The 11660-nt window shown below is 40.8% G+C and overlaps 1 protein-coding gene across 1 annotated transcript; it reads right to left on the minus strand.

Moving 5' to 3' along the window:
* Window positions 1-5057: 5057 nt before the first annotated feature.
* On the minus strand, window positions 5058-7239 carry LOC146638064 (uncharacterized). Its single transcript, XM_085359991.1, has 6 exons — window positions 7197-7239; window positions 6750-7070; window positions 6312-6671; window positions 5590-5706; window positions 5267-5316; window positions 5058-5174 (listed from the first exon to the last, which is right to left on the minus strand). The coding sequence occupies exons 1-6, from the start codon at window positions 7237-7239 to the stop codon at window positions 5058-5060; spliced, it is 1008 nt and encodes a 335-aa protein (XP_085216117.1).
* Window positions 7240-11660: the final 4421 nt, after the last annotated feature.

Consider the following 11660-nt stretch of genomic DNA (forward strand, 5'->3'; position numbering starts at 1 on the left):
AATATCAACTCTTTATTGGTCAAGACAGCCTTTTTTCCTGACCTATTAAAAACATCCCATCTATTTCATGAGCTGAGATGATGAACAGGTAATGCAGACCAATGAAAGATTTTTTTAAAAATATATTTCAACTCATGGAGAGAAAGAGAAATATTAAAATAGTAAATATATATCAGTAAATCTCAATTTTTCACTCAGTGTATTGTCAATACCTGCTGTTCATTTCTAGGTGAGTAATTGGTCAGTAAGACAAGGAAGTGTCTTACTGAATCCCAGATTCATCCCAGATTAATACCGGATCTCCGAACCACCTCTGCTGTCTCCTTATGATGGAGAAAGGTTCTAGGATTGAGTTCTGATATGCTCTGGGAGCTCTTTTCTGCTCTCTATATCTGTGATCTAACTGTTTTAGTCATTACCCAAAATTTGTGCCAATAAATAATCCACAGAATCCAGAATCCACAGTTTTACTTTCATGGCCAGCTCTCTATTTAGAATCAGAATCAGATCAGAATCAGAAAGGGTTTATTGCCAAATGTTGAGCAGGTTTACAACATTAGGAAATTGCTGCGGTGCTTCGGTGCAAACATACGGTCATAAATTACGCTTAAATAGACATGAAAAAATAAATAAATAAAAATAAAAATAAGAATAAGAATTAAAAGTGCTAAGTAGATATATACATGAGTGCAGGTGGTGATCAGTGCCAAACATGGAATGATGCAGTGAACACAGCGTAGGGTCATGTGTTAGTGGTGGGAACAGTCATACGGTTATTGTTCATGTGTCCAACAGCAGAGGGGAAGAAACTGTTCTTATGGCGAGAGGTTCTGGTGCAAATGGACCGGAGCCTCCTGCCTGAGGGGAGCAGGTCAAACAGACTGTGTCCAGGGTGAGAAGGGTCAGCTGAGATCCGAGCTGCACGCCGCAATGTCCTGGAGGTGTACAGGTCCTGCAAAGATGGGAGTCTGCAGCCAATCACCTTCTCAGCAGAGCGCACAACACGCTGCAGTCTCTGTTTGTCCCTGATAGTGGCTCCAGCGTACCACACGGTGATGGAGGAGGTGAGGATGGACTCGATGATTGCAGTGTAGAACTGCATCATCGTCCGTGTTGGCAGGTTGAATTTCTTCAGCTGCCTCAGGAAGTACATCCTCTGCTGGGCTTTCTTGATGACGGAGGTGATGGTGGGCTCCCACTTCAGCTCCTGGGTGATGGTGGTACCCAGGAAGCGGAATGAGTCCACAGAGGTGATGGGGGTGTCAGTCAGGATGATGGGGGGGAGTGGGGCTGTGTGCTTCCTGAAGTCCACAATAATCTCCACTGTCTTCTGGGCATTCAGCACCAGGTTGTTGTGGCTGCACCAGGACACCAGACGTTCAACCTCCCTCCTGTAGGCAGACTCATCCCCGTCAGAGATGAGCCCAATGACGGTGGTGTCATCTGCAAACTTGATTAGCTTGACAGACTGGTGGGTGGAGGTGCAGCAGTTGGTGTACAGGGAGAAGAGCAGAGGAGAAAGAACACAGCCCTGAGGGGAGCCGGTGCTGATGGTCCGGGAGTCCGAGACATTCTTTCCCAGCCTCACGTGCTGCTTCCTGTCCGTCAGGAAGTCAGTGATCCACCGGCAGATGGGATCAGGCACATTCATCTGGGAAAGCTTGCCTCGGAGATGGTCTGGAAGGATGGTGTTGAAGGCAGAGCTGAAGTCCACAAACAGGATCCTGGCGTAGGTTCCTGGGGAGTCCAGATGCTGCAGGATGAAGTGTAGGGCCATGTTGATGGCGTCATCTACAGACCTGTTGGCTCTGTATGCAAACTGCAGGGGGTCCAGGAGGGGGCCCGTGAGGGTCTTGAGATAGGAGAGAACCAGGCGCTCAAATGACTTCATGACCACAGATGTCAGAACCACGGGTCTGTAGTCATTTAGTCCAGTGATCCTAGGTTTCTTGGGGACAGGGATTATGGTAGAGGACTTGAAGCAGGCAGGCACATGACATGCCTGCAGTGAGGAGTTGAAAATGCCAGAAAACACTGGGGCCAGCTCGTTTGCACAGTGTCTGAGGGTGGCAGGAGACACACCGTCTGGGCCGGGAGCTTTCCGAGCATTCAGACTCTTAAACTGCTTCCTCACACCTGCTTCATGAATATGAAGAGTTGTGGTGGGAGGAGGTGGTGTGAAATCCTCTTTTGTGTGGGGTGAGGAGGGGGGTGTTGTAGGTGAAGTGTTTGATGGGGGTGATGGCTCTATGGAGGGGGGAGAGGTGGGGGAATGAGTGTCCAAAGTGCCTCTATTGTTGGGGTCGTTGGAGGTGTGAAGGCTGCCTGATGGCTCGTCAAAACGACAGTAGAAGTCGTTGAGGGTGTTGGCCAAGAGCAAGTCATCAGTGGAGTGGGGGGTTTTAGGCTTGTAGTTGGTGATATTCCTAAAACCTTTCCACACAGAGGCCGAGTCATTCTCTGAGATCTGCTGCTGCATCTTCTCAGAGTGCTGATGTTTAGCAACGTTCACTTCTTTAGTGAACCTGTACTTGGCCTCTCTGTAGCAGTCCCTGTCTCCGCTTCTGAACGCCTTTCTCTTTTCCAGCCACAGCTTTTTGAGCTTAGGAGTAAACCAGGGTTTGTCATTGTTATAACTCACCCTGGTGCGTAATGGCACAATGCTCTCCTCACTGAAGTGGATATAGGAGGTGACAGTGTCCGTAAACTCATCCAAGCTGTTAGAAGCAGCCTTCATTTACCAAAAAGCTACTAACACAGGGTCACTGCAGGATCATCTCATCACTGCAGATGCTTCCCGTACTACTCCCCTACTGCTGAACTCTTTATTAGGTAAACTGTGAGATCATAATGATATTATGAGTGATGCTGTTAATTGCATAATCTACAACATCACACAAACAGGAACACAATAACAGGCAAACACAATCTTATTCAATTAAATTTTATTTATATAGCGCCAAATCACAACAACAGTTGCCTCAAGGCACTTCATACAGAAAAAACCCAACTATAATAAGACCCCCTTTGAGTAAACCCTTCTGCAACAGTGGGAAGGAAAAACTTCCTTTTAATAGAAAGAAACCTCCTGCAAATCTAGGCTCAAAGAGGAGCAGCCATCTGCCTTGACCAGTTAGGGGTGACGTGAAGGAGATAAGACAAATAGCACCATGTTTTACCAAGCTGTTTGTTGTGCCCTGTGTTACCTCTGCCCTCAGTCTCCTCGCGTTTCAGGTTTGGTTTCTTGTTTCTTAGTTTTCCCAGTTTAGGTTTTCCTTAGTTTTTGTTCATGCCATCCCCTCTTCTGTTTGTATCCCCACACCTGTAAATAAACTCACTCACAGTAACCAGTGCCTGCTCTTGGGTCCACTTCTCTTTCTTGCCGCACAATTTGCCTCTGCAAATCGGGACCAAATTTCAGGTAAGAAAGGCCATAGAATCAAATACATATGATATGGAAACAGTCTAATGCAAAATTATTTTATATTATTCTTCACATGACATGTTTTCTGCTTATACCAATTTTTTGACAACATATTTGAAGAGCACTTACATCCTTGATGAAGAAAATCCTTAAGACTGCTTGTTGTTGGTGATCTCGCTTGTATTTTAGTGATTAAAAGAGGTGAAATAATTGTATTACCTAAGACAGTAAAATGCATGTGATTGGTTAACACAGAATAGATGCTTAAGGTTGTGGATACAAGCACCTGAAATGAGCTTCCTCTAAAGGGTAGAGCCATGAGGAGCCAGTTGAGGTGGTTCAGGCATTTGATCAGGATGCTTCCTGGGAGAGGTATTTCAGGAATGTTCGACTAGGAGGAGGCATCAGGGCACACCTGTGCCTCTCCCCTTGACCAGTCTCTTCCAAGATGAGGCGGTTGGGGAGAAGATTGGGTTATATAAGATAAGGAGCAGAAGATGGATGGGGGGATGACAGATTCGAAATTCTTCTTCCTGGGCTTTGTAAAACCTTTCACTTCAATTTCATCTTCTCTTGCATTTGTCCAAATTATGAACTACAATTTTATCCGTCTCTAAGTGATTGTTATTTTTGCCCTTAAACCTTAAGCAAGCAGAAAGCTAACACTATAGTCACACTCTGCATTTTAGAGAACATTTGCAGGACTTTTTTGATACAATTTTTATGCTTTAAACACACCTTACATTTTCACTTTTTAATTTAATAGGTGTTCCACACTCAGCCCCATCTAAAAGTTTAGTCTCCATATGTGCTTAATTATATGTACATTAGAGGCCATGTACCTTGTAAACATAAATATAGCGCATAATAACAACTTGTACAAATTAATATCCAAATTAATGAGCTAAACATACTTACCGGAACCAGTTAAGCATTGCTCTACTCAAATGGTTGAAGAATTACAGTAATTTGATCAGGAAATTCCATGGTACACATGTCTTCTTTGTCCAGGAATGTAATTACTGTGCCCTTGATTTGTGGTCGTGATCACTACTTTTAAGACAGTTTGATGTTCATTTTGTAAATTATTTAGGTTGTGGTTGCTATATGCATGCAGTGTCTTCTCAGTCAGATTTAACCATCATCTGTTACACTCAGTTAAAAAAATCAAACAAAGAAGCCAAAAAAAACAAGTAAAGAAGACAGACAAAAACTGAACTGGAGGCTTTACCCTACAAACCAATGGTTCCATTTCATCACTGCAGTGGATGTTCATGACTCCATGTATCTGCTAAACCGGTCCACTTAGTATACTGAGTACTGAAATGATTGTTTTTGTTCTTTTAGGGTTCTTTTTTGCCTGCATTGTCTTGCTTTAAACATAAAAGACACTTTTGAGGCAAATGTATATTTATTTATTCCAGAAAGCATGACTACAAAACAGTTCATACAATTAAAACTCAAGAATGCCAGAAATGCAACACAACTAAGTTTAAGGTTTTGGCAGTCAAAGTATTTTCAGCAAGATTGAAAATTAACTGTCAACCTTTAAATATTAATAAAAAAACCCAAACAAAAACAAGATGTCAGGATCAATTTTAATTTCAGGAGATGCTAAACATCGTTATTAACATCAGCATTTAACATGAGAGTAGACACTGTCTTCAGCACACTCTCTCTTCCTTCTTCCTCTTGTTTTTCTTTCAGAGAAATTCAGTGCAGCGTAGTTTAGTTCTTCATCCACGACAGTCTGTGTGGTAACATAAAACATGTTATCTATGAAGTGTCATTTAACATTTTCTGACATATTTGAAGTGAATAACACTAATTTTCATCACTTACTGGTTGGCATGAGGTGTCAGTTTGTGCATATGCTATAGCACTTTCTTTTCCTAAGGATAAACAAAATAATAAATATATTTATATATTAGTGAAATTAACTTACTATTGCATGTCCCTGAGAACGTTTTGTCATTGATAAAAATCTCACTTAAAGAAATAAGTTATTTGCAGAACTTAAGCACTGCTAGGGCCTTTTACATTATATTTTACATTATAATTATAATATATAATATATATATAAGATGTATCAGTCTTTTCATCATTTCAATATAATTTGCACAAGTTTCATCTTTTAAATATTTTCAGTTTCTCGTAACACTTACTTTGAAGTTTTTTACATACTCTTCGGTTGCAGATGAGGAACACGTTTCCAATGACAGAAATTGCCAAAAATACTATTAATATTGTCAGCTGAATAAATGCTGACTGTGTGGGTAACACTACAAAAAACAAACAGAAAAATAATTTTCAGCCTTGCTCCTGTTGTTCACAATCTGTCACATTATTACATTACAAACAAAAGCCTGCCTTTATTTTTGGGTGACAGAAAAATATGTAAAAACAAAAAAAAAAAATTAAAAGTCCACATACAAAAGGCAAACAGAACTCCAACAGACAGTTTGACAAAGGACAAGAGAAGACATCACTATTTATACTCACAGACGCACCGAACACTAATCAGGGGAATGAGACACAGAAATGGAAAACAAGGAAGAGGTGAACGTAGCAAGACAGTAAATAACACTCAGCTATAACTACACAGTGGGAACACAAAGGGAACAAATAAACACTAACTATTAACAGAGAATATAAACAAAACATACAAAGAATAGACTAATCATGAAAAATTTAAAATATATACAATAAACACATCTCCTAAGTGTCAAAAATTAACAAAACATTAACAAATATTTACACATTACATTATCAACATATTTGGCATATAACTTCCACTACTCAACAGCAATGTCACCCAATAATGACATTGCTGTGAACGTTCACTAAAAATTGGTAATAGTTAATTATGATTGATTGATAGAGCTACCTTGGATATCTAGTTTAGCTCCATTTCCAAATAATATCTCCCCACATGTGGCCACAGCACAGTAGTAAGTCCCAGCATCAGAGGAGCTGACGTTCTTAGAGAAGCGATAAACACATGTCTTCTGAGTCTCTGATCGATTCTCACATCCATTACTTCTGTTTCTGTCAGTGTAGATGATGTTTGGTTGAGATTTATTTGATCCCTCTCTGACCCAGATAATATTGAGACCTCCTGGACATGTCTTGTTGTCAGAGTCAGAGAAGACTGAACACTGGAGCGTCATTGTGTCTCCTGGACGGACTGGATTTGATTCTATCAGCAACTGACTGACTGCATAGTTTGATGTCCTCTGAGTGTTTCCTGTGCAATTACAAAGACATTCTTCAAAACATGCTTGGACAAATTTTCAAAGTTTGTAAAAGTAGGTTGGCTTATTACCTTTTACTAACAAATACGTCCCACTCCATGTAGTTCCAATCCATTCTGTGTTTGCACAGTGATAGAGTCCCTCATCCTCTTGAACTGTCTTTAAAATGGTCAAGCTGGTGAAATTCTTACCATCGTATACTCCGAATCTTAAGCTCGAAAATCCAGGACCAAAATCAGCTGTAGATTTATACAGTGTAACTATTAATTTAAGAGTATCCCCGACACTCTGCTTGTACCAGTTGACTCCTCTAATGCTGAGCTCTTTGGGAATAGCACATGTTAAGGTTGCTGGTTCACCAAGCTGAACAGTTTCAACTGGAACCAGAGAATCTGAATTAAGGAAAAGAGATGGAAAAGTAAAACATTTTTTTACATGGTAACTGTCAATCGCAAATCTATTGGTGTGTAAATTGTTAACAGATACATTTTTAGATAAAATAAAAAAAAAACACTTACATCCTTCATGAAGACAAAACAATGTAACCCAGAAGACGATCATCCTGACACTGCTTCTTGTCGTGGACCTTACTGGTAATTCACTGAGTGAAGGAGGTGAGATGATTGTTTCAGGTCAGATGGAAAATTGTATCTGATTGGTTAAGCCAGAATACATTCAGATGTACACTTCCTGTCACATTTAACTCCTCTGGTGCTTTGTAAAATGTATTACCTCTCTTTCATCTTCTATTGCAATTGATTGTTCAATTTTTACTTTTCACTCAATTTATGTCAATAAAAAAGATATTATATTGGGTCTTATGTTACTAATACTTCAAATACATCATAATTTGCATTTCAGAGTCAGAACTCTACATTTTGTCTCCTGTAGAGCTCAAAAGCATCTTGAACCAATGCCCCTTACCCAAAGAAGATCAGAATGAATTAATATGGGTATTTTTATGTAGCAAATTTAATCAGCATTAATGACATATGTTAATAGAAATCACACATGTCAACTCCATAGTGCAGCCAGAGGTAAATCCAGAATGATGGCGAACTACAAAATTTTAGCCATGATTTGCTTTCTAATTAGAAATAGGCATTCTTTCTTTGCATCCGCTAGCTTGGCAAAACCTAAAATCCCAATCAGGGATAATGGGTATATATTTAATGGTCAAGACAGGCCTTCTTTATCTGACTTGTTGAAAAATTTGATGCATCGTTTTAAAATCTGAGTCACAGATTCAATGAAAGATTGAAATTTTGTTTTAAGATTTCTAAATACAAAGAAAAGAGAAATGCCATTTAAGCAGAGTGTGTACTATCTCACCGCTAGATGTCAATAGACTGCAGTGAATTGAATGTTGTTTTCTTACTCCTATGAATTCAAGTGCATAATCAAAGCTCCAGTGGCCACAATAGGACAAACACATTTTAGTGAGGCAATAAAGATCAAACTCTTAAACTGTTCTCCATAACACCCACACTTGGTAGGCCCCCCCTTTAGGTGTGGTGGTCCGCAATTGCCCCTGCCGACCTACATAAGGGGAATTGGGGTTGTTGTGAGTTAGTTTTGTGGTGTGATGTGGTGCGACTGACAGCCGAGAGCTGGAGCCAGAATAAATAAAATGGCTCTAACACCGAATCTGTGGTCCCGCCGTGTCTCAGTTACGCCACATTGGTGCTGAAATCCATGAGGCAGACGGCAGGCCCATGAGAGAGCCAGAAAAGGGAGGAGCTGGCTCAGCTGGTGGCCAATATGGCGGTCATGCGGGGGGAACAGGAGAGGTGCGCCGCCAGCGGGAAGAGCTGCGGCATCAAACTGAGCGAATCTGGTGGTGCTGCTGTGGACACCACCACCGCCATCACCACAGGCATATGCTGCGGATGGGGAAGCAGTGGAGGATCCGTGTGGGGCACCTCGGCAGCCGGAGGTGGTGGACCAGGTGTGTTATTGTAAATAAACATGTGTCTTGTATTCTGAATTCAGCTTGTCTGTTCTGGGTCTGTTCTGCCCTTGTGACAACAAATTTTTGATTTGATAAGAGTAAAGTGTGAATGAAACCTTATCCCAGCGCTTTTGTTATAGGCATTCGAATGCTGAGGTGGGGGGACTGATTGAACTATTAGGCTGAAATCACTGAATCATGTGATGAAACCATCATGATAATATTGCACTACTGTAATACTATGTATACCAGAGGTGGGTAGTAACGAATTACATTTACTCCGTTACATTTACTTGAGTAAGTTTTTGAAAAAAAATTACTTTTAAAGTACATTTTTTGCACGATCCTTTTTACTTTTACTTGAGCAGATTTGTGAAGAAGAAACGGTACTTTTACTCCGCTACATTTGCAAAATTCGATTTGTTACTTTTTAAAAAATAATTAGTTTAACACATTAGATAACATGCCGCCAGTGGAGTTTCCGGTAACTTTTTTACCAATCAGATGTGGTCATGCAGTCACATGACCAGTTTGTATCCCAATTCAGGGTCTGCAGCCTCAAAGTACGCAGCCTCAACGATCCTCAAGGGCCGCGTACTTTAGGCCACTAAGGCCAGAAGTGCGAGGCTTGTGAAATGGGACGGTCTAGCCTCCGTTGCGCTGCCCAGGTTGCCTAGCAACCATGATACTAACAGCTGGAAACGTGTCATACAGCTTTGTTTGACAGAAATGAAGGAGAAAATCTTTTGTTCATTTGTTTGTTTGTTTCAACATGAGCTTTGATCATTCTCTGTAAGATTAAGCTCAGCTATTGAACGGCGTATATTTTAAAGTAAAGGCTTTAAAACCAAGTTAGTACAAACGTCACTAATGTCACATAACTTTGCCAACATTTGGCCAACAGTCATGTTTTAATGTTCTTCGTTATTAAACATTTGCACATAAATAAGTGACAATATATTCAGTACTTACTTAAAGTTTACTCTTCGGGCGCCCCTCTTCCACCGTTTTTTTTCGGCAAAATTATCCACACCCACCGCCGCGCTATGCATTCTGGGATATGTTGGGCCACGAAGTCTACACCGCCACGTCCTTGAAATTCAGGGAAATGAAGGACGCATTTGAGGGCCGCATTTCGAGCAGCCTTCAAATTGGGACAGCCTTCGTCGCGTCGCTGTGACGTAATCGGCCTTAAAATGCGGCCTTTAAGGCTGCAGACCCTGAATTGGGATACAGCCTGTGGCGGACAGAGCGGCCCAAGCAGAGATGGGCAGTAACGCGTTACTGTAATCTGATTACTTTTTTCAAGTAACGAGTAAAGTAAGGGATTACTATTGCAAAATCGGTAATTAGATTACCGTTACTTTCCCGTAGGAACGCTGCGTTACTGCGTTACTAAAACCGTGATTTTTTTGCGAGAATGTCTCATGACAGTGACTTAAGCGAGTGCGCCGTTGGTGACAACAGCTGTGTGCAGATCAACAATGGATCACATATCGATTGTGGGAGAGAGTATGAGCGTGCAGCGTTTAAAGCGTGGAAGTACTGACCTTACTTTGAGTTTGATTCCATAAAAAGTGACAAAAACATTAGTGTCCGCTGTGCGTAGGAAGAAAACTTTTTACAGCGAAAAAAACCCCTAAACTTCCAACAAGCACCGAGTAGCTACGACGTAATGGGAAACTCACAGAGAAACTCGCGGATTCATCAACTGACCGCAGCACACCTGCACCAGGGTAAACCTCCGCCTACCGTAGTCCTGCTTTACAGGTGAAAATAGAGCAACAGGACCGCTGAGTCTTTGACTTTATTTATTTTCTACTGTGTTTTACTTGCATCTATTTGAAAGAGTGAGTGTAAACACAAAAAATATTTTATTTTATGTGCTGGAATGTGCAGAAAATAGGTTTAAATGTTAAACTAATTTATTCAAGTCAGAGAATGTTGCAGATAATTACATTTTTGCTTGATGCATAAAGTTAAAAGAATAAAACTAATAAAACAAGTAAAAAAAAGAGACTTTTCCATTTCATTACATTTTGTATGATGATTTATGCAGAAAAAGTAGAATTGGGCTGAAAGATCTATCGCTTTATCACCTCTTCAGGTTGTAAATCGTGTTTTTAAAAAGTAACTAAGTAACTAAGTAATTAATTACTTTTGAAAATAAGTAATCAGTAAAGTAACGGGATTACTTTTTGGGGGAAGTAATCAGTAATTAGTTACTGATTACTTTTTTCAAGTAACTTGACCAACACTGGGCCCAAGTGTTTCAAAGTAGCGGACACACGGAAAGAAGAAACACATGAAAACATGGCAGAGTCTACGCTAGAGCTGAAGAGGATGAACACCCTCGGACTCATATACTAAGAATGTTTCTCTTAAAAGCAGTACAAAAGAACAGTTATGTCATCAGCGTCGGTGTATTCAGCGTCGGTGTCTTCAGTGAGAGCCAAAACCAACCAACTTTTCAGCGTGAAACAACTCAACTCGTGTAACCTGAGGAAACAGTCTCTAAATATCTTTTTAGCTGTGGTTAGCTGGATGTCAGTCTTATGTTACAGACGCTGTGTCGAGCTCGAGCTGCAAGTCATATTTTCGGCGCTACGTTGTAGTGAGATAAGTTTGTGGGTGTTTTGTGCAGCTTCGGCTGACCTTTTAACTGCTCGCTGGTTAGCTAGCGTGAGCTATAAGCTAACAGCTAGCCTGGTTAAACAAGCTAGAGTTCCACGCACATGTAAACAGCTCGTCTCTACTGCTTTAACTGTTAAAACAGAAGGCAATACTGCGGCTGACAGGGTTTATTATGTGAAACAGCAGCTTGTTTAGTTTAAACAGTCTGCATTAAGCTGGGCAAACACTGCGATTTTTTTCAGTCACGTTATTCAGCTCCTGCTCAAACTGTACAATTAAATCTCAGGGGTTAGAAGTTCATAGGTCACGATGCAGGTCTCACACTATACGGCCTGATGCTCTGATGCGACCTGAGTGCTCAAACTGTGCGTCCGTAACATGAAGCTTATCATACAAA

The sequence above is a fragment of the Diplotaxodon limnothrissa genome, linkage group LG2 (genome assembly GCF_057381915.1).
Source record: "Diplotaxodon limnothrissa isolate DT_005_m linkage group LG2, D_limnothrissa_male_GT1.1, whole genome shotgun sequence".
Lineage (NCBI taxonomy): Eukaryota > Metazoa > Chordata > Actinopteri > Cichliformes > Cichlidae > Diplotaxodon > Diplotaxodon limnothrissa.

What these genes read in the sequence shown, in the direction of transcription:
- LOC146638064 (XM_085359991.1), bottom strand. Translation starts at nt 7,239, where the DNA reads ATGATCGTCTTCTGGGTTACATTGTTTTGTCTTCATGAAGGAT. An exon ending in AGCTAAACTAGATATCCAAG is followed by an intron (nt 5,707 to 6,311) that starts GTAGCTCTATCA and finishes TGTTTTTTGTAG; the next exon opens with TGTTACCCACACAGTCAGCA. An exon ending in CTGACACCTCATGCCAACCA is followed by an intron (nt 5,175 to 5,266) that starts GTAAGTGATGAA and finishes GTTACCACACAG; the next exon opens with ACTGTCGTGGATGAAGAACT.